Source organism: Primulina eburnea, chromosome 14 (assembly GCF_022965805.1).
Source record: "Primulina eburnea isolate SZY01 chromosome 14, ASM2296580v1, whole genome shotgun sequence".
NCBI lineage: Eukaryota > Viridiplantae > Streptophyta > Magnoliopsida > Lamiales > Gesneriaceae > Primulina > Primulina eburnea.
The window spans coordinates 20,159,859-20,183,331 of record NC_133114.1 but is presented as its reverse complement, the minus strand read 5'-3'; the positions used below and the strand labels follow the sequence as shown (position 1 = coordinate 20,183,331).

At 35.5% G+C, this 23,473-nt stretch overlaps 2 protein-coding genes across 7 annotated transcripts; both read right to left on the bottom strand.

Moving 5' to 3' along the window:
- Nucleotides 1–3,721: 3,721 nt before the first annotated feature.
- On the bottom strand, nucleotides 3,722–9,654 carry LOC140811845 (zinc finger protein CONSTANS-LIKE 9-like). 6 transcript variants are annotated; one of them, XM_073169948.1, is made up of 5 exons: nucleotides 9,520–9,654; nucleotides 7,839–8,531; nucleotides 5,225–5,434; nucleotides 4,292–4,584; nucleotides 3,722–4,055 (listed from the first exon to the last, which is right to left on the bottom strand). In XM_073169948.1, exons 2-5 carry the CDS (start codon nucleotides 8,397–8,399, stop codon nucleotides 3,926–3,928), a joined length of 1,194 nt encoding a protein of 397 aa, XP_073026049.1. In that variant the 5' UTR covers nucleotides 8,400–8,531; nucleotides 9,520–9,654; the 3' UTR covers nucleotides 3,722–3,925. The 6 variants fall into 6 exon arrangements, with proteins under 6 accessions (XP_073026049.1, XP_073026053.1, XP_073026051.1 ...); XM_073169952.1 differs by having other exon boundaries at nucleotides 7,839–8,524; nucleotides 9,520–9,576; XM_073169950.1 differs by having other exon boundaries at nucleotides 7,839–8,529; nucleotides 9,429–9,560.
- A 10,911-nt stretch (nucleotides 9,655–20,565) lies between these two features.
- Nucleotides 20,566–22,420, bottom strand: LOC140811240 (uncharacterized). Its single transcript, XM_073169108.1, has 3 exons — nucleotides 22,342–22,420; nucleotides 20,961–21,329; nucleotides 20,566–20,654 (listed from the first exon to the last, which is right to left on the bottom strand). The coding sequence occupies exons 1-3, from the start codon at nucleotides 22,418–22,420 to the stop codon at nucleotides 20,566–20,568; spliced, it is 537 nt and encodes a 178-aa protein (XP_073025209.1).
- Nucleotides 22,421–23,473: the final 1,053 nt, after the last annotated feature.

The following is a 23,473-nucleotide window of genomic DNA, read 5'->3' as shown; positions in this document are numbered from 1 at the left end:
TTAAAAGCTTCGACGGTTAAGCCGTCGAGTGCTCTAGCAACAAATATATCTTTTGCTGTAACTGGATTATTTGTGTAAAATTAAATTAGTTCAATTATTACGAAGTTGCAGACTGCTTTTTATCAATTAATTGATGCAAAAAAATAAAGTTAACAAACATAGATTCCACGTAGTTGGGCTCTTCAAGCTTTGTAACTCATAAATTATTAGGTACAATACAATTTTGTGTTATATGTGGGAGTTGGTTCTCTAATTTTTCACAAGAAAAGCTGATTTTTAGTTGCCAATATCTTGAGGGAATTTTAGCTTGAAGTGTGCTTGTATTTTATGTACGAAACACTGAAAATTATGGTGTGACATAAACAATTGATGACATAACACTTAGGGATGACAACAGGGTGGGTTTGGCAAAACCTAAGAACTGTTCTTGTCCCGTGAAACCCCCGAGTCTCAAGCGAGTTAGATCAGTGAACCCATCATTTTTTTAAATACAACATAAATTAATCATTAAAGTTATTTTTCACCTTTATTATTAATATTTGAGGGAAAAAATATTATTACAAATTAAAATATATCAATTTTTATTCAAATAATAGTTATTAAGAAAATAAAATTTCTAATTATATATTTACATATTCAATTTTAGATATATATTTTCAACATTGGAAAAAATGTAATATATTATTAATAATATATATACACAAATTTTCTATGTTGTTCACATGTCCCCCCGACGGAACATGTTTAATTCAGGGTTTTGTTTAGATCCCACCCGTTGTCCTCTTGAATAGCACCCATCATTGTTTACGTCCGCCACTTTCGTCACTGGGTCTCAGCCAAAAGTGGAAATACGATCGTCGGACTCCCTTTGGGGCCTTCTTCCGTAAACGGGCTCTCTCTGGAGCATTTTCCCTCACGATATCCCTAATCATATCATATCATATTTTTCACAGTCCATTCACATCCTTCAAAATATTTTCCTTTCCTTTTATAAAATATTGTATCTTTCAAACTCGTAAAATATCATTTTCATGAGAAATCGTAAAACCTTTGCATATAGCGGAAAAATATCATATTTTCATTGTAAAAATTTTAAAATATAATTTAGTATATATTATGATTACTTGGGACACTGTCAGACCTTTTGTACTACCCAGCACGTAAAATGATCATTTTATCCTTGGACTCCAAAATTCTCAATTTTGACTTTTTCTCACTTTTATTGACTCGAGCCTATGTCAAATCATCATATAAGCTTAAATTTGAATTCTAACATTTTTCTTATACGTAAACAGGAGAATTTTGATTTATTTACTTATTAACTAAATCGTGAAGCGTTTAAATCCCGAGTTAATTCGAAACATAATATTGTCTTCCCAAATTTTAAACATAAGATTTTCATACTTAAACTACCCTTATGAACCATTAACCAACTCTCGTGGACCACGGTTCGAGAGCCCACACTCTTTCACTAGCAAAAACCGAACCCTAAGCCCTGATTGATCCACGTTTCTCCAAATTTCTCGAACCACCCTCGAGCCACCTAGGACCAGACCTTGCCCAGACCCTTCTAGCCCTACACGAACCCTGCTAGACCATCCCTAACTGATTTGCTCACCATCTCCATTCAGAAAACAAGCCGCGCACCCTAACCTCTCTTCCCACGGCTCGCGACTTTCCTCCCTCCGCGCGTCCAAGAGTCCAGCCATGTTAGGACTCTCCCTAGATCTAGGACACAGTCATCACAGTGCCTCCACCGTGCCTTGTTGAGCCCCTGGTCCAGCCGCCCCCTAGCCGTCACTTAGCCGAAGGGAAACCCTAGGTTCTAGCTTCTATCCATACCACCCATTAGGCAAACTTCCAGCCATCGTTCTTTGCTTAAACGACTTATTTTCCAACCCTTTAATGTCCTCTAGTGGCATCATATCCTTTAGAAATCATAATACATCTCAAGAGAGCATAAAAACGTCAAAACTTTGAAAAATATTCATTCAATCATCAAATAATTTGATCAATATAATTTTCATGCTTAAAAACATAAAACACACATATTATGATTTGAATGGTGCAAAAATAAGGTTAAGAAGTGTGCATTTGCGTTTAAGACGCTCGAAATACGAATAACGAAGCAGTGGAACGTCGGTGACGAACGAATGACGATTTCTATTTTTTTTTCTACCCTTTTTTCTTATCAAAACCCTACCAAAAACCCACCTTGAGATGCAAACGAGTCGGGTAATCGTTGTTAGAAGGAAGAACGGGGAATAAAATCAAAAAATGAATCAGAAAAAAATTGAAATATTCCCTTGCTAAGATTCCTAATTCTTGGCCAGTTTTCCTTCCAACTTACGTGATTGTGTGTGTGTGTGTGTTTTGGTGTGTGTATGTGTGTTTTGGTGTGTGTGTGTGTTTAGGTATATGTGTAAGACTCTTTTAAAAAGAATTTAAAAAGGTTCCTAAACACCTAATTAATTAGCTCAATTAACCATAGTTTAAAATAATTAATTAGGTCTATTAAGATTAATAAAATCATTAGACCTCAAATTAAAAGATTTAAAAATATCCATTTCAAAAAAATCTTTTATAAAATACATAATTTCTTTGTTGCCACTAATTAATTTAAATTTGACCTTAAAATAAAATAATTTTTAAAATATTTAAAATTTTCTTAACTAAAAATAAAAATTTAAATTAAATGTTTAACACCTTAATCGTCTTTGATCCTCCGTCCCCGACCACCACCAATATTCGTCTAAAAATCTTTAAATTACGCAATCGAGCAAAACTCACAATCAATCATTTAGTTACTCAAAATATGTCATCAAGCATCTAAAATCATTTAATTAAAATATTTTAGCAATTTAATAATTTTCATACATGCAGTTTACGTGGACTGATTTTTGGGCGTTACAATTATACTAGTATTGATTTCTGTGTTTTCGTTGAGATAGTCAAATTTAGTAAGTTGAATTTTGATAAAGATCAAATGTTCGACTTATAAAAGGGCTTATATGTGGATTTTGATAAAGATAAAATGTTTAACCGGTAAAAGTTCTACTTGGCTACATTATAAAGAGGTGTTTACACTCGTCACATGATAATATCTGGTCGTTGACCGAGATTGTGATGAAAAAACGAACATAGATTATTTGATCAATAGAAGTGAAGTATCCTATTGAAACGCTAACTAGAATAAATTCTAGTTAGACATAACAGACATTTTAATCAATCACTAACTACTAATAGTTTTGAAATATTGCTTTGGAGCCTCATAATCAAACACCAACTAGTATATGTCCCAGTTGTTCAAATCACCTAATCAGAATCCTAATATGACTATAAATCCATGTAATATAAATAATTGAGTCTAGAGTTTTGACTCAATAATACAGCAATATTTGACAACAAAATATTCTCTCCCACAACCAATTCAGCCGCCCCCTCTCCTCAACCAAGGGTTTCGACCGCCTCAGACTACTGACTCCACTATATCTCCGTCATGCTTCCGCCGCCGCTGTTTGTTGTCCCTCCTCAACTTAAAATCTCTCATGGTTTTCTAGTGCAAACTTGAAGAAAAATTATGAAATCAATTGTGAACTTAATTTTGGAGATAGAAGAAAGTTGTTTACTTCAGTTGATTGTTCGTAAATATTTACAAAATTAATTATCTCCGCTAATCTCAAAATAATTGGAACCAAGTGATTATCAACGAAAGGTAAAATTCAATAAACACCTTATTATTGAAATAAAACTATACATCCAAGTATATTGTATATTACAATTTTTGTACATATTTTAAATTCTGTCGCGTGCTTGAAACGATGCACCTACAATAACAACCTTATGTCCATGTTTACATTTCAATAGCAATATCAAAATCTCTAATTTGTACTGCGTTCTCCATTTTCTAAGGAGAAGATTTCATTCAGCAGCTTCGGCTTTGGCTCAATGGATCGTAATCATAAGCATCACCAGCCTTGACAAAACGACCCTTCACACGTCTCCTTACATCTGCTCTTGCTTTGCGAGATTCATACCTTACTTTCTTCTGAAATCTGTCAAATTAATGAATTGAAATCAAGTATAAGAGGCAAAAAAAAAGGAAAATTTTATCACCAATTTTAGGAGTCATCGTGTCATATGGTATCAACCAGTATTATTCATTGCCTGTACACAAGCAGGGGTGGTGGATTGAGCAGGGGTGAGATTGCCCCATCCCCTCTTGAATTATTGCCTATGATCCATTTTTGAGCATATAAAAGTTGGAGGAAAAATCGAACAAAATTCATACTTTCGTGCTTTCTTCTTTTCCTTGTACCGCATAACAGCATCACTCCTGCTACAAAAGACAGAGTTCTTGGGACCTGGAGGAGCCCACAGTGGTTCTTCCGGAATCGGGATTGAAGAAACTCCACAATCTTGAAAATCACCGGCACTGCTCTCACCGGTGAGACCAGAAAATGAAACGCCAGAATGTGCCTGCTGTGCGAAACGCGTGTTTGGTTCCGTCTTACAACTCATAACTGAATCTGCAGAAGCTATATTGCTGCATACTGGCATATTTACCCTTCCACCCCACGATCCCTAACATGTATCACAAAACAAAGAGCATCAAGAGAAGGAACCAGAAATAAATTCAAGGAAGGCCTCATATTACTTCTACAGATAAAAAATCTGCATCTTTTCGAGGTATACTGTCCTTTTTATGTAAGGAAAGCTTAGCTACAACCTCTTTCAAACTTTCAACACTTGGAACAATTTTAAGGGAAAAATTTACCTGCTATTTATATTTATGGGGGAAAACATTAAGCCACAACAATAAAAAATAACCTTATTTTGCAAGTTCGTGCTTGATAGTGAGTCGTGGCTGCTACAAACAAAATGCTTTGATAACACATCTAAAGTTGAAACGCAACAGATGAGCCAGAAACCAGAAGCACAGAAAGCTTCCAGCTACTGAGTAACCAAAATATTCCCAGGCATAAAAATAAGTACAGATTCGCATAATAACCCTCCAGTCTTTGAACAAAAGGAAAGACAACTATAGTAAATGAGAAAGATATCAAATCGGCTATCAGGATCTAACTTCATGAACAATAATACCTCCCTCAGCAACAGTTCCCTTGGCAACGGCAAAGTTTCCTTATCCACTAATAGATTGTAATGAAGTACATCCATGATACAACCAGATAAGTGTAAATCAGTTCCGGTTTTATTGAATTACCTCATCAGCGTAATCACCCAGACAGTTGGATCCTGATACGTCCTTTGTCCCAAATAGTCCATCATCAAAAAGCTGTTCAGGATTATTATGAGTTACACCAAAAAAATTTTCATAGTTCTCTATATTTAAATCGATCTCATCCATATCAAAATCATTGTAGAGACCATCATCTTCACATACAGCAGGCCCCTTAGCTTCAGATAAAAAAACCTGCAGATAAATGGACAATACTTGATAAGGTTCTAAGCCAAGTAGATAAAATATTTGCACGAAAGTGCGTTAATAAACATGGCACCTCATTGTGAACTGCATTTTGTTTAAGATTTGGGTTTTAAAAAGTGCATCAAGCCAAAAATATAACGGAAATTCTCAGTTTTGAGATTCAACATGAGTTCTAGGCATCTAAAATGCATTTCGAGTAATTAATTGGAATTTTCGGATTAAGGGACTATAGTTATTTTTTTATTTGGTTGAAGTCTTTATCTGTGCATATAGGTAGTCTCAGATTTTAATCAATTTGAGTTGATTAGATGCTTCTGTTGGCAAGGATCTCTTCTTTTGTAACCACTGTAATTCATATTTCACCTCAAATTTTGGCGATTTTTCTATAAAACACTTAATCTATCCCTCAACTGAGCATAGTAAGTTGAATTGCTCGGAAAAATTAGAAGAGTGCAAAAGTAAGATTTTAGGATAACCTTAAAATTTTACTTGTAGTGCCCCGAAATTCTAAGCTGAGCTATTGGAAAAAGTGCAGTTAAAATGCCAAATGCACGAGGAGTCAAGAAATATGAATACTTGGGAATATAAAGTGTTGAGGAGGTGGGAGATCAACAAACGTCACAATTTAAGGGAATTAAATGTGTAATAAACATGTAACAAGTGAGTAGGATGATTTCTTCATGATGAAGAATAATCTACCGCCTGAGTATACCTATAAGTAGGAAGTGAATGGCGAAATTGATATCTACAATAAACATTACACAAAAACTCTGTTGCATAAAATAAGGTGAAAACAGCATAAAATTTAAACCTTAGCCCTTAGGTTCAGAAGCTGGTAGTGGTTGAGGTACATGGTTCTGCCCACTGGGAGTGTTCTTATAATAAGTACACTTGCATAATGTGGCAATAAACACAACATACAGGTGCGCGTCATAAATCCGGGCAAATGTTTGAGAGCATGGTTTAATGTAAGGGATCCTTCCGTACTATTTTTTCGATAATGCAGAGTAGCGATGAGCTATGTGAGGATACAAGTTTGGGTTGCATCCTTAGAATGGCCATTCTGGAACAAATGTTTATCAGGGAGACAAGAAAACATATCTTGGGTGGAGGACCTGACATTCTGAGCACAACATTAATTTATTGTTGCAGTTTTTCGATGCTTTACATCATGAATTTTACATCGAATTTATAATTGTTACCCTAGTTAGGCGGCGATGCAGTAGGGTGAGATAGAACATCTAGCAAGTTGGCCTCGTGTTTATGTATTTTACAGCTTCCAAGAAGTCGGTATATACTTGAACATTTGTATCAGAATTCCTCTTTAAAACTGTCTTTCTTTTGCAGATTTCCTCAATTTCATAAAGAATCATGAGAAGAACAGCGACTCACTTCAACGCCTGATTCTCAACTTATTTTATGTAAATATATTTCTGGCGATAATTAAAAAATCCACATGGTTTAATATTTGTTGGTTAAACTTTTACTTCCATTTGAATTTTCTTCTACCGGTAGAATTTTGTTCTACCTCATGAGATTTATTCAACTGGTTATGTTTTATTCCTTCCAGTCTTCTTCCGGTTAAATATTTGCCTTCCGGTTGACTCAGTTTCTATTGGTTGATCCCAGATATGTAAAATAGCGGTAATCTATTCTGGGTCATACATTGGGCCTAGCTCCACTATACTGAATTCTAATCTTCTGTAAGTCTCCTATTACGCTACTTTAAATTCACATATAACAACTTTTATGTCATTATTGTGGAGTAGATCAAGAAATAAGAACTTGTAGAAATATCAGAGGGAACATTTAAACGATGTTAGATAGTGAGAATGTGCATTATGAAGCTCAAATCATTCTGACATGAGCAACTAAAGAATTAGAGTTAACCAGAAGGACTTATTCATGCTACTGTTGTGATAATGTTGCTGTCATTAACACATAAAGCTGTCTCACAGTTTTCCTTTCCTTGGTTGCATACAGCACTTTGTATAATTTTTATTGATTTTCACTAAAACCTAAAACAAATCTGATTTGATCAAGTTGGATCTACATCGTGAAAAGATTATATAATTGCCGCCTCAACCAGTCAAATCTACAGTACACAAAATCAAGAAAGTAGTTTGTGAGAAGAAAGGTTGCAAATTTCCTACTTTTGTTACTATGCAGCAACTTTGTTATTCTTAGAACATACGACTAATCTTCCCAGAGCCAGAACTCGCATAAAGGAAGGGAAGAAGAAAACACTTTCACAAATTTATACAACGGCTTCACGGAAAAGTCCAGCAATGTCCATTCGGATGCAAAAGTATATGCAAAATTAACCCTGGTAAAGATGCAGGCATATTGTATTCTGGAAGTGCTCAAAGAAAAATTAAGAAAAAACGGTTACCTTGGGAGTGGTAGAGCAAGAAGATCCAGCTAGCTGATCCACATTATGTAGTTTTGGATCAAGCAAAGGTCTTGCTGATTCCATCCAAACCGTAGATTTATCCATCAAAAGGCATGCATTTTGAACATTGTTCTTTCCTAGGGAACCTTGGCAATCTTTTGGCCTGTTATCTGTAATGCTCATCGAACCCATTCCCTGCTCACAAGTAGAATCTCCTACTGATGGAAAATCTAGAAGAAACGACCAAATTTCAGAGAGTTCAGCAGCTGAAGGGCAGCCAGAATAACAGTTAACTGGTTGTCTTTTGTGCGCAGAACCTGTATTTGAACCAGTATGTCCCATCCAATCACAATTTTGGCAAAGAGACAACCTTTCTTCCATACATCTAACAAATGATGGCTGAGAATTACATCTTTCACACACAAGTGTCCTTGAGTGACGTCTTGAAAGTGCATTTGCAGAATGGACATTACGGTCGCAGGATAAACACAAACTCGCTGCATCAGAACGACAGTACACAATGGATTTTTGCTCTCCACAGAAATCACAATGATATCCCATATTTTCGTGGATCAACTTCTTCCCCGGGATTTTTCCGTCAATCCTAAATGATGTTTTTTTAAAAACAATAAACTGTCTTCAACTTCAAAGTTCATTCACTTTTAGCCACAATTTGGTTCAGATACCTGTACTCTATTCCGCAAGAAAACCAATCTTAATTCAACATTCAAGCATACATATTGTTATCCAGATATCAGCAACAAAGTGCGCAAAAGATCTGGCATGCTATAAATTGGATATTGTACAACATGAAGCTATGATAGGAAAAGTCAGGAAAAGCAGTATAGAATGAATTTTCAACCCCAAGCAAGTTATATACTTCTGAAACCATAAAAAGAATTCACAGCTATATTCCCATATACAAACAGAACAAATTCTCTTCCGATACGGAACCCACCCCGTAATGTGGTAATGATAAAGTTGCAAGGACAAATTCCTTAAGGATATGTATCACGATAAATTGCGTTATATTAAAACTCAACAACGGCATGCCTAATCACACCAAGAGAGAGGATATGGTGTCCAAGTCTCCAGTATATTGGGAATCAAGAATCCAAACAAGAAGTAAACATTAATTAAACTTAAACCAATCTGCCTCGAAGTATAAGCATCCCTAAGAATATCAGCAAACATAAGACCTCTCCAAGAAATAAATCACAAAATAACCTCTCCAAGGAAAAGGAAAACATATAACATCCTCCCAGAAGCAATCAACAGAATCCCAGCTAAAGATAGAAAATTCCAAGCATTTCACCAAAAATACACCCCAATTATAACAAGAAAAACAAGCTCAGACAAATACAGAATTTTTCCATATGCCTAAACCACACATTAACATAATTCTGAGCTTCAATTCCCCAATATTTCTTCAAATTTTCAAAAACCAACAAACAGGTACATCTCAGAAAATAAAAACAACCCCAGGAAAAAGTTATTAGAAAAATAAATGCAAGCCCATCTGCCAAGAACAGGTTTACTTGCAAAATTTATCATTAAAATGCAGCCTAAACACAGCAAAATCACAACTACACGATGGAAAAGAAAACCGACTTTTGTGTGACTCACACAATACTTCCAACAAAGAGAAAGATCGGACTTTCCGACAAAAATCTTTCCATACCTGGCAGAAGATAGATGGGTGAAGTGTAGTTGAGTTCGGACAAAGCCTTTCCCGATAAATAATTAATGATATAAAGTCATAAAAAAGTGCAAGAAAAGAGAGAAGAGAAACATGTAGGGGATGTGAGGTAGGCCCCTGTCCTTTTCATGAAAACGAAATGTTAGGCCCACACCTTTTCATGGAACACATTATTATACTTATAATTTATTATTAATATTTTTAAATATTTCAATAAAGTAAAATTTTTAAAACTATCACGCAATTAATCCCTATCTTTATGGAAAAAAGGTTAGAGTTGAACCAAATTTCGTGATATTTTTAAATTTAAGCTACGTTTGGTTGAAGGATAGAGTAAACTAATGATTAGTACGTAAATGATAAAGAAAATGATTGTGATAGGATTGTAATATATGGTGTAAAATAATATTATGTTTGGTAAGATTTTTAAGTGTAGGATTATTTTGAATTTTTTGATGAAAAGACGAATTTGCCCTTCCCCTTCGCGACGGCGACAGTGGCGGTGGTGGCCGGCGGTCGGACGGAAATGGTCTGCCGGAAAAGGTCGGCAGGTGAGAGGGCCTGAAACGTCGCTATTAGCGACGGATTTGCCGGAAATGGTCTGCCGGAAATGGTCTTGCGACGGATTTACCGTCGCCGATCTTGTTTAGATCGGCGACAATTTCTGAAAAACCGTCGCTATTAGCGACGGTTTTTGAGAAAACCGTGGCTATTAGCGACGGTTTTTGAGAAAACCGTCGCTATTTGGGACAGATTTTTACAAACCGTCGCTAACTTGAGTTTGAATTTAGGAGAAGGGTAAAAATGGAAAAATAGGAGGTATTAAGAGTGGGATAATTTATCACACCTAAATTGTCAGTATTATTTGTCCAACAAATAGTAGCTACAGTGCTGGCTTTTCAATTTTATCACGGGCCTTCGTATTTCCTAAAAATCCAACCAAACGGGTGATTAGCCGGGATAAAATAATCTATCCCGGCTAATCTACCGAACCAAACGCAGCCTTAGAGTGAAATTATTAGAATGAGCAGTTTAAATTTAAGGTGAAAGTAAAATAGAATTTGAAGTTAAATATCCCTTTCGTTTTCGATTTTAAATAATCTTATATACATATCGGTTCGAACATGCTAAATGACCATCTATAATCATCGGCTAAAAGACATTAGATAGACTTTTACGATAATAATTGCACTAAGTGGTCAGAATTATCTAAACTTGAATGTTCACATATGAGCACTTTGCTCTAAATTCTTTTGAGAGCGTACCTAAATTCAACGAGTGGGTCTCATGTGAGACCGTCTTACGGATCTTAATGTGTGAGACGGATCAACCCTATCTATATTCACAATAAAAAGTAATACTCTTAGCATAAAAAATAATACTTTTTCATGAATAACCCAAATAAGAGACACGTCTCATAAATACGATCCGTGAAACTGTCTCACACAAATTTTTGTCAAATTCAACAATAAATTTATGTAATTTATTCAAAGTATTCAATGCTCTCTGTAGGACTAAGTCTTCGTAATTATATAATATATTTTAAATAACCACATTTAGAAAGCATGCCCACTTGCTCTCCATCAATCTCACTCAAAATTAAACTCCCGTGCAATTCATGATATCAAACACAATATCTTAGTTTTGATATTAATTGTTGAATCGAGCGCATATCTTTTTACTAAAATTTATATCTTTTGATAAAATACAACTCAGAATTTTTGAAATCATATAATAACATAGATATCATTGTTATTTTAACATAAACCATTATTGTTTTTAATACTTCTTTGGTTTTAATGTTTAATTCAAACAAAATATTTAACTTATTAATAAAATATTTGGTAACCGTGGCATATTTGTTTCTAGGGATAATTGTATCAATCCCTTTTGATAAAGGTATAAAAGACACAAAATCTCCTAAAAGATATTAATAAGCTAATATATCTATTGGGTTAAGCATCCATGAGAGAAAATAGTATTGAATGAGTGACCTCCTGGGAATTTTACGTACGTCAAAATGTTGATATTGCGCTGCTTGATCAGGTTGGTTGGCTGTACCGTTAAAGAGTGACATCATATCTTAATATGTGATATTGTCTCCGTTGGAGACATTGCCGATGATAGAGAAATAATAAAAATGATCTCTAAGAGATATAAGATACTACCAATAAATAGACACACACACATTTCTCTAGACTCATGAACCTAATAGCCTGACCCATTTGCACCCAAGTAGATGTGTACTTTGCGCTGCCACAAGTATAAAAAAAAAAATAAAGTTACGTTTTGGCTAACGACTATAACTTTTGGCCTAATAGAAAACGCTTTATCCCAACATCTTTATTTTTTTAAAAAAAACAAACATATTTCACTCACATGTTATAAAACTCACTACATTTACCCCATATAGCAGGAAACTATATGCTTAATTTTAAAAATACATGGTCTATGATATTAATTATGCATCTACTTCCCACATATACATTTTAAATAATCATTCAACTACTAAATAAAAATGCTGAAATTATATAGTTTAACTTTGTCAAATTCCTAAACTAGTGTTTTAAAAGAATTCAAATGTAACAGTCAAAACCCTGCCAAACCATCAACATATAAGAAGCTGTAAAATGAATAAAATAAACAATGTTTCACTCCTGACTTATAAACATATAATGTGCGAAAAAATTATGGTCCTCGGGTTAAAATGCTCAGATCCAGCTCTGCCTACTCAGTCTACGGCGCCTCCAGTGCCCACATCATAATGCTCACCTGTATCATTCACACCTATTAAGTCTAAAGACTCAAAAGCCTGAATCGTGATAACAAGTACATATATGTATCATGCAACAGTGAATAGTACTGTAATAAAAAATACAATTCATGATCTTAAAAGAATGACCTTAAACATAATAAGTCAAAGCATAAACATATCCAAAACATAAATCATCACATCAACATATACATGTTCATTTATTTTTATTGAATTTAGATCATTAGTTGTCACTTTTGTATCAGCTTTAGTCGATGAATCCATCTACGTATAACCGCAGTACCCGGCGGCGGGGATATCAGCGACAGTATTACCCATCCACTAAGACTTGGCCTTACATGTTCGTGTTCATATTAGTCACAACTAACACCCCTCCTTCAAAACATGTCATTGTATACATCACTTAAAAAAACACATGCGTATACGTATATTTTCTTAAAACCAAGCATGCAACATATTTTCTTTCATATTTTTCTACAAATTCATGTTCATATTAATAAATACATTTTAAAACATGCAATTTTGTTGATCAGGGCGCTGCCAGGACTGCTAACTCGACTCGATGCAAAATGACCATTTTTCCTCTGGAAACTCTAATTGATCATTTTACCCCCACACCTCAAAAATTCGACTCGAAGCCAACCAAAATTAAACCACAGTTCAAAGACTCCTAATCAAACCCCGTATGACCCAATTTAACCCTTACTAATCTCGATCATAACGACATATCAATACCCCGTATGACCCAATTTAACCCTTACTAATCTCGATCATAACGACATATTACACTTGCACTAGAAAATGTAAGGTATTTTTCTTTGAGAAGTTTGCTATCAAATCATCAAAATGAAGAAGCAATTTTTTGAAGAAAAATAGGAGCAAATTTCGGCCATGGAGGAGAGGGAGAGAAGGGAAGCCTTTTCTTTGTTGTGTAAAAGTGATGTGTATTCCAAAGGCATGCTAGCCTTTAATTTGAAAAAGTTGACTCTCAACCTTTCATCTCCCAAGCATGCGATTTATTTGGGCTTATAACAATTACAAAACCCATGCACTTTTATTTAAATATCTCAAACACATTTGAGATCAATTAAACTCTGCTTGAATTTACTCAAGCCACTAGTTAAATAATTATTTTCAATTGGACTCTAAAAGACCCAATGTTATTTAATTAATTCAACACTTGAATTAATTTAATTATTTGGACTCTACTAGGTCCACTATTGTTTAATTAATTCAACACTTGAATTATTTTAATTTAGCCCATAATAATGTTTATGAAAATCACAATTTTCAAATATATTATTTATTTGGCCAACTTTTAAGTTAGGAACACTTCTTAAATTAAAAGTTACATTCCCTATATAGAATTCATACTTCTAATTTTTCCTTGTGCTTATAAACTACTTTATAAGCCGTTCAATACAATGAACTAATTTTCTTCTCAACGGGATCTAGAAAGCTAGTTCTTATGTGGCCCTCAATGGTTCATTGATACAACTAGCAGTGAGTTCACATCTCAATGTGATTCAGGACTAAACATGTCATTATATGAGTGAAAGATCATTTGCAGAGCACCTTGAGGTGCTTCAAACAAAATATTCTCCAAGAGCTGCAATAGCTCGTGTTCTAAGAATATATACACCGATGAATTAGATCGAGTTTGTTATAGAACCAAGCGGAAAACACTCGAAATAATCCTTCGTTAAGAAATACTGATATATTTGTATATCTTGTGTAACTGAATAACCAAAAGACTAGATTAGTTTTTTCATTCATTAGTTCAGTTATGGTGAGAACTGAACCAACGGATGCTCTAACTAGTTAAATCAGTTTGAAAGCAATAGTTAAATACACAAGATATGTTTATGGATGTTTGGAGACTTCAACTACTCCTATGTCACCCCGTCTACCACCCCAGGTAGGATTCACTAGAAGACTTTGATCGATACAAATACTTGTATAAACCCACCCAGCTTAGGACTTATCTACTGCCTAAGTGAACTCCTAAACTAGACTAAAGGCAGCACCTTCCAGTCAACACTTCTTTAACGTCTATGTGAGAAAGACTACATACACAAGTTTAATGTCTTTGTGCAAGACTGTATTTGAGTGGCGGTGTGTGTGAGGAAACTGATCTGTGAAAACTACCCAAAAGTGTTCTCCCACACTGAGGGAAATATGTAACGTACCGTACTTTTAAATTACTTAAAATTTGCGGAAAAATTAAAAATTTTCTTGAATAAGAAATAAACTCTCAAAATTCGATGAAACAAACTGTTCATCCCAAAGTAGTTGCATAATAGCTCTCAAAGTAAAGTTGCCAAAAGTATTTGATTAAAATCTCATAACCCGTAACATGAAATCAGAGTATGTTGGACATTCATAAAAACTTAAAATATGGCGGTCCTCGGGTTTAGCCTCCCGCTCAGTCCAAGCCAGCTCCTTGGTCCCCAACCCTAGTCTTCTCCAAGTCATCCTCACCTGCATCGATCAAGTCTAGTGAGTCTAAAGACTCAACACGTATAAACTGGAAGTAACGAGTAATACGTAATAAAACCACATGCAACTTTAAAATAGAGCGTACATACATGAACTTGCACTTAAACTTACATACGTACATACATAGACGTGCCATAAACATAAAACTTTTCTAAAAAGTGCTTGCGTACTTGTACATACATGAACATACATAAACTTCATCATTTTGCGTATAGGCATGTTTCAAAGCAAATAACCCATAACATAAATCGCCTGATCAGACTAAATCACAGTACTGGGCTGACAGGAAAAATCCACTGCCACATACATGAGATCTCCGTTAATGCTTTAACGGGTGGATTGGTCCCCGTTCATGCTTTAACGCTTTCCAATCCTGATCTAAACCCGTTCATGCTTTAACGAGGTGAATTGGTCCCTGGTCATGCTTTACCGCTTTCCAATTCCTATACATAAATTTGGTCACAAAACATTTAGCATACCTCAAAAACTTGAAATATTTTCTTCACGTCGAATATACTTACTTGGCGTTGAAGGATTCGTTGGATCTAGCTTGGGGCCGCTGCTACTGTAAGAACCCGAAAATAATCAAAAGAATTATTCTAAATTTTTAATATAGTTGTGTATATATATTTATTATATAATACTTATAGTAACCCAACAAATAAGAAAGAGACAAAATGTACGCATATATATACGTATATATTAACCCTACAAATGAGGAAGAGGCAAAGTATATATATATATATATATATATATAATAATAGATTGGGGAGATGAATAAATTTTTACTAGATTTAATAAATATTTTACCCATATCAATTCATGATTGCATTCTACAGCAAGTGGCCTTCGGATGAGTATAAAAGGGAGGGATAGGAAAGAAAAAGAATCAAAACAAAACCATGTTAAGTAAATAATAAAATTTAAATTTAATAAATCAACTTTCCTATCCATCTCTTCAAGCGTCTTCTGTAAGGTAAATACTTCATGTTCTTTGTTGTTATGCTTCCTTGGTTGATCATATTCTATTAGTTATAAATGAGTTAACTAATAATACTGTGAAGTGTTGTTTGGAATTGAAGATGTTTCCTATAATATATACTATATTAGTGCACTACGGTCAAATATATATACACCTTGATGGAGCATATAGAAAAATAATATGAATAAAATTATTGGCTACTCTTGAATGCTATAAATTTATGAACCCAACCTTAAAATATTTTGGTAGAAGATGACGTAGGTACAAGGAGTTTACGAGAATGAGCTTAAAATTTTTAAATACAAATTTTAGTACCTTGTACATGAATAGACAATAAAATTTAAGAACCTATTTTGGACTCAATTTTCATGGACGTCAACACCCCTACTTAATAGTTCATTATTTAAAGAAAGTTACAATTTAAAATCATTTAAGTTTTAAATGGTAAATTTCTGGACAAAATCAAGGAGTTTTTTTTGTATAAATTAACATTTTAATATATACGTTTTGAATATGTATGTTAAATTAATTATGGTTATTAGAGTTCTTGAGTTAACTTTTCCAGATCTTAAATTTGTAAGGATTTTATGATGAAATATTACAATTTAATAATTTGCATAAGATGTTTCATACTTTTAGAGGACCCTAAAAACGAATGAAATGATCAAATAAAGCTTCTACATAATCTATGTTATTTGCTGAAAATATTAAATTAAAATAAGGAAGGAGAAAGTGAGATAATATAGAACTTCAAATTTTATAGTAGAAAAAAAAAATAAAAAGACACATGGTTTACTGATAAAAAAAAATAATTGATAAATGTTATGTTATTTCTCAGCTTGATCTCCTGTATATTTCATCTTGTCGTCGTTCATGAAAATAAAAGGTATGTTATTACAGGGTAACATACAACAGGTATTTATAAAGTTTGATATTTGTTGAACGTGAATTACATGACATTAAATTGTTTACATGGATTATTTGTGACATTACACACATCGATGCACTAAAACAAAAATATTTTACACACACTTATTTTCTATATATGTAGCACTGATGCATGACATGACATTGCATTGCATATTGTGCCTCGATTCCAGTTTTTACTTCCTTCGACATGGTGTTTGGATTCGAGGAGATTGTTTGGATGGTACGGAGCTGCGACTAGCCCGAGAGATGTTGTAGGCCGATAAGGCGCAGTACGTCCGTAGTCCTTGGCGAGCTGACCGGCATACAGTAGTAGACTGGGGGAGGAGTGGTCGCTACGGTAGTGTAGCCGAGCCTTGCCTGTTGATTGAGCTGTTATCCACTGCATTTACTGATTGTGCAGCTTCCGCTATACTGATTTCCCGTGCATGTGTATATACCCTGATCATGCATTGCATACATGTATCATTCGTTACAATTCATGTTGTTTTTATTTCGGTATTTCATACTGGGCTATTGCTTACCCCTCGGGGTGATTATCTTCTGTGTGTGGTTGATAATCAGGGCAACATGGCATCCATCGTACTTCTGAGTGAGGAGCCGTATGAGGAAAGCACTTATACTATCATGTTCATAGATGGAGCTTTAGCACTAGTAGAGGAGATCTTTTACGATTGCCCTGGGTTGATGTTAGCGATGGGGACAGACCCCATTTTATCATACTTCTCAGTAAGGGTGACTTGGTCACTATACGTGCCGATTCAGATGCTGTGAGGGAGGAGCTAAAATAAAAATGCACAAATATAATTATAATAATATATATATATATATATATATATATATAATTAGGCTCGGTATATTTTGTTATGTAATATTTATTCGAGCACTAATATGTAAAATGGTATGACGTTTAACTAATCAGGGATGATATGCGTTTTGGTTAAAGACAAACATTAACAATATAAATATTTATATGAATTTAGTAAACATGTTAATTTCAGTGTCTCAGCTAATAATTATACGTATTATATTTTTATACTATATAATACCGAATATCTTATGAAACGAACTGTCTGGGCCCGCGTTGACATTAAATTTTAAAATTTCATTCTCCACTGCAGAGTTAAAACGGTAATTAAATAAAATAATTCATGATAAATACCGTTGAGAGTCGAGGGACCCACAGCTACAACATACTAACATGGATTCAACACTTAACTTGCATAACTTAGACGTATTACTCGTACTCAACCACCAAGTACATAAATAACTTATGACGTTCTAGATCACTCGGGACTTGACCTCGTTAAATCATCGTACTAACCCATGACATCGAACTCCGAAAAGTTTCTAAAATGATGTGTGAATATTTCCCCAAAATAAAAGACATGAACTTACTATTTGAACTTGAAAAGAGGTGTAAACCAAACACTCCTTACACAAGGGTCCGCGCTCGGGCTGTAATATATTACAGCTCGAGCGCCAGGTCTACTGGACACTACTCTCGGACAGAAAAGGTGGCGCCGAGCTTACAAAAATAAAACTCTCGACAGTGAAGGTGGCGCTCGGGCGGTAAGAAATTACCTGCTCGGGCGCCAAGTGTACTATGCTTCGCGATTTAGAAACTTATTCTCCCCAAATTCGATGACACCGACAGTGAAAAACGCATCGATCCATCCTAGGACACTAAGACACCGACTCCACAAAAATGCCCCAAACATTCTCAAAGAAAAGACGCACCACACGTAACGCAATGCACCCATAAACTCAATTTTTTAACACCAAAATAGTTTTCACGACTACTCGCTCTCCCAAGTGCCTCGAAACAAAACGTCAATGACCTTCCCAACATCATTAACCACATACCTAAACGCAGCAGCGATCACCCGTCAATCCCCAACGAAGCCTGCAACCATAAAACTTCAAGAACAAATCAATAGCATATATTTTCAGAAAAACGCAGTTTGAGCAGTCCCACAAAAATCGCCATATCTCACTCAAATTTTATCCAAATGCTTTGAATTTTATATCAAATCGAAGGTATCGAAAAGTCTTAAGATTTTCATGTTGAAAGATTTCTAAAAATCGCGACCGAAAAATCTCAGTTTTTAAAAGAATAGTAAATTTCTGGTTTTAGATCTAAAAACGTTCAAAAACGCAATCTAAACAATTTCTGCTCAAACTTTACACATCACACATGTATTTTTATGCATAATAAATAACACAATGCATAATATGACGAGATCGATGCGTAAAATAAAGAGTATACATGCCTTTGAATTAAAATTTACCGACACAGCGATATCGAAGCGGAGATCATGCGAGGCTTGATCCGGGACGACCGTGACAATATTTTCTTGCGACGAAATTAAAGAAAAGTTGCTTGAAAATTCGAAGGAGAGGGGCGGCTGATACAACTTGAGGAACCCTAGTTTTCGCTCTCAAATTTCTGAAAATAAAATGTGTAGGTGTGTGTTGTGTGTTTTGGTGTGTGTAAAAACATGTAATTGTGTGTGAGTGTGTGTAACGTGTGTGAGTGAGTAATTAGGGGAAAAAATTGCTTAATTAAATAATTAATCAAGCTATTTAAAAAGTTAAATCAATTAACAAGCTAATAAAAATGGTAAACTAATACCCAATTTACTAAAATCCTTTAATTTAAAATAAAACACACGATTGATAACTTTTAAAAATCTTAAAATCACCTAATAATTAAATTAGGTTTTAAAATGCTAAAACTTAATAAATTATTTAAAATACCTCAATCCGGACAAAAAATAAAATACTATGCTTAAAAATTGCCAATATTGTCACCGGTCTCTATTCCTCGATTCCGCCTCGAATAATCATCTGAAACATGAAACTCGAAAAAAGATATTTTAACTTGCATCACGTAAACATTAAAATAATACATTTGAATAAATCATGCATCGCTAAAACTCATTTTAAACTTAAATAAATGAATTAAAAATTAAATAAATGCATGGGTTATACGTGTACTGATTTTGGGCTATACAGTTCCTCCCCCACTTACATAAATTTCGTCCTCGAAATTAAATCTTACCAAACAACTCCGGTTAGCAAATCCTCACATCTGCTTCAGTTTCCCAAGTGGCTTCCTCCACTGATTGATTCAACCATTGAACCTTGACCAACTTGGTCACCTTGTTCCGAAGTCTCCGCTCCTGTCTGTCTAGGATTTGGATGGATCTTTCCTCATATGACAGATCTGGAGCAAGCTGCAACGGTTCATAACTCAAAATGTGCGAAGGATTAGCTAGGTACTTCCTCAACATCGAAACATGGAACACATTGTGTACACCGGCCAGATTCGGCAGAAGGGCAACACGATAAGCTAGTGTCCCAACTCTGTCAAGAATCTCAAACGGTCCAATGAACCTCGGACTCAGCTTGCCTCTCTTCCCAAATCTCATAACACCTTTCATGGGTGCTATCTTTATAAAAACGTGATCACCTACGGCAAACTCGAGATCTCTTTTTCTCTTGTCAGCATAGTCTTTTTGACGACTCTGTGCGGTCTTCATCCTGTCTCGGATCTTGACCACCACATCTGCAGTGTGATGAACTATATCCGGACCAAGTTCTGCTCACTCACCGAATTCATCCCAGTGAATCTGCTATCTGCACTTCCTTCCGTACAATTCCTGGTAGGGAGCCATACCTATGGATGATTGGAAACTGTTGTTGTAGGTAAACTCCACTAGAGGTAGCTTCGATTCCCAAGTCCCCTGGAAATCGATCATACAGGCTCGCAATAGTTCCTCCAAAATCTGAATCACTCCCTTATATTGGCCATCTTCGTCCCCATGGTTGCATGTAAACTCTTCTAGAAGGGCGAAGTAAATCTCGGGTCCCTGTCGGACACAATGGAAACTGGGATTCCATGCAAACGAATTATCACCCTGATATAGAGCTCTACATAATGCGTCATAGAGAAAGTCGTATTCACTGGCAAGAAGTGTGATGACTTAGTGAGTCGGTCCACTATAACCCAAATGGCATTAAAACCCCCGACTGATCTTGGCAACCCAACGACGAAGTCCATGGTAATATTCTCCCATTTCCACTCGGGGATAGGGAGTGGCTTAAGCATCGTTGCTGGCCTCTGATGTTCAGCTTTCACTTGCTGAAAAGTAAGACATTCTGATACGCGTCTGCGGATGTCTCTCTTCACACCTGGCCACCAATACAAAATCTGCAGATCCTTGTACATTTTGGTACCTCCTGGGTGGATGGAATATGGAGATTCATGTGTCTCTGATAGGATATCCTCTCTGATTGAATCAACATTAGGCACCCACATTCTACCTCTGTATCTCACAATACCATCTGAAACTGTGTAGAGTACAATGACCTTGGCTTCATCATTCAGTCTCCATTTCTGCAACTGTTCGTCTGAAGACTGTCCCCGACGGATACGGTCTAGCAAATTAGACTTGACTGTCAGATTAGACAGTCTGGGGGCTCTGCCCTTGGGATAAATCTCTAAACCAAACCTCTGAATCTCAGACTGAAGAGGTCTCTGTACTGACAACTGTGCTATGACTGCAACCTTTCGGCTCAAGGCATCTGCCACGACTTTAGCTTTTCCTGGATGGTAGCTAATCTCGCAATCATAGTCTTTCACTAATTCTAACCACCGTCTCTGTCTCATATTCAGCTCTTTCTGCGTAAAGAAATACTTGAAACTCTTGTGGTCAGTAAATATATGGCATTTCTCGCCGTACAAGTAGTGTCTCCAAATCTTCAACGCAAAGACGACGGCTGCTAACTCAAGATCGTGAGTCGCGTACTTCTTCTCATGCACCTTCAACTGTCTGGAAGCATAAGCTATAACCTGACCATGCTGCATCAACCCTGCGCCTAACTCGAGCTTAGATGCATCGGTGTATAGCACGAAATCCCCTGGCCCTGATGGCATGGCTAACACTGGCGCTGAAATGAGAGCTTGCTTTAAGGTAAAAAAAACTCTTCTAACATTCATCTCTCCACAAGAACTTGGCGTTCTTCTTGGTCAGTGAAGTAAGCGGCACTGCTATCGACGAAAATCCTTGAATAAACTTCCTGTAGTAGCTTGCTAAGCCAAGTAAACTGAGAATCTCTGATGCATTTTCGGTTCAACCAATTCCTTAACGGCGACCACCTTAGCTGGATCCACTTCAATCCCACTACTAGATATTATATGACCCAGAAAGGCTACCTTCTCCAACCAAAATTCACATCTACTAAACTTCGCAAATAACTTGCGACTCTGCAAGATCTGTAAAACCGTCCTCAAATGTTTGTTGTGCCCCTCATGGCTCTTTGAGTAAATAAGGATATCGTCAATAAATACTATGACGAACTGATCGAGGTAAGGCTGAAATACTCGGTTCATGAGGTTCATGAAAATTGTTGGAGCATTCGTCAGTCCAAACGGCATCACTAAGAACTCGTAATGCCCATACCTGGTCCTGAAGGCTGTCTTGTGCACATCTGCATCTTTCACCTTCAGTTGGTGATATCCTCATCGAAGATCTATTTTAGAGAACACTGTAGCTCCCTGCAACTGATCAAACAAGTCTTCGATTCTAGGAAGTGGATATTTATTCTTGATCGTTACCTTGTTCAATTCTCGGTAATCGGTACACATCCTCATGCTCCCATCTTTCTTCTTTACGAAGAGTACTGGCGCGTCCCATGGCAAGAAACTAAGGCTGATGAATTCCTTGTGAAGGAGCTCCTGGATTTGCTGCTTGAGTTCTAACATTTCAGCTGGAGCTAATCGGTATGGTGCCTTAGAGATTGGCACTATGCCTGGCATGAGCTCAATCACAAACTCCACATCTCTCTCTGGTGGAAGGCCTGTAACATCGTCTGGGAAAAAGTTGGGGAATTCTCTGACCACTGGTACCTCAGATATAGATGGAGTGGGCACATCAGGTGAAATGATGCTGGTCAAGAAAGCCTAACACCCCTTGGAAATGTTCAAATATTAAAAGAATCACCAAATGATAATATCAAATGACAAGATGGACCTACAGACCATATGAAGAAGTGACATATCACCAAGACTATGTGAAAATTAACTTGCCACCACTATGTGTAAGAAATTACATATCACCACTATGTAATTTACTCTTTCAATTTTTTTTTTTTTTGGAATTCGAAATTTGAAATCTGCTTCTATTATATATGAATAGGTATATTTGTAAACTTAGAAGGAGACGGTTGAGTTTGTTCTCCTCTCTCTCTCTTAAAATCTTCATGTCTACATAATAAAGCTCTGAGATTCTGATATACAAAATTGTAAGTATTTATCTTTATATTTGTTTAAAATTTTTAAAATTTAAATATTCAATTTTTATTTCTAGTCTAAATGATAAGCTAAATCATTTATAACAGATCATAAGCTTATTAAATATGGTTTAATTTTATTTAACTCTGAAATTCAGATTGATTTATTATTAGTTAAAATAAACATATTCGAGTTTAATCAAGAATTTATAAAGTTCATGTTGTAGATCTTTGCCTGTTTTGCCGAGAGAAAACGTTTAAAACTTTTATGGGTAATTTTTTATTAGCTTATATTCTTTGAGATGGTTATCAGTAAAATTCTTGATTTTTTTTGTAAAAGATATATGTATAATAAAGCAAACCAAATAATCTGGTTTAGATAATTTATCCTCATTTTTAGCTCTTATCATGATCACTTATCTTTCCCAACTTTGGATCTGATCTCCATGGCTTTTAAA

Excerpts from the sequence above, each read along its gene's own strand:
- LOC140811845 (XM_073169948.1), bottom strand. The coding sequence starts at position 8,399 with ATGGGATATCATTGTGATTTCTGTGGAGAGCAAAAATCCATTGTGTAC. Across the intron at positions 5,435-7,838 it reads CTTGCTCTACCACTCCCAAG|GTTTTTTTATCTGAAGCTAA; the intron begins GTAACCGTTTTT and ends ATTTATCTGCAG. Across the intron at positions 4,585-5,224 it reads TGGGTGATTACGCTGATGAG|GGATCGTGGGGTGGAAGGGT; the intron begins GTAATTCAATAA and ends GATACATGTTAG.
- LOC140811240 (XM_073169108.1), bottom strand. The coding sequence starts at position 22,420 with ATGGGACGCGCCAGTACTCTTCGTAAAGAAGAAAGATGGGAGCATGAG. Across the intron at positions 21,330-22,341 it reads ATTACCGAGAATTGAACAAG|GAAAAGCTAAAGTCGTGGCA; the intron begins GTAACGATCAAG and ends GCTACCATCCAG. Across the intron at positions 20,655-20,960 it reads ATATTCCATCCACCCAGGAG|AGCTCTATATCAGGGTGATA; the intron begins GTACCAAAATGT and ends CGCATTATGTAG.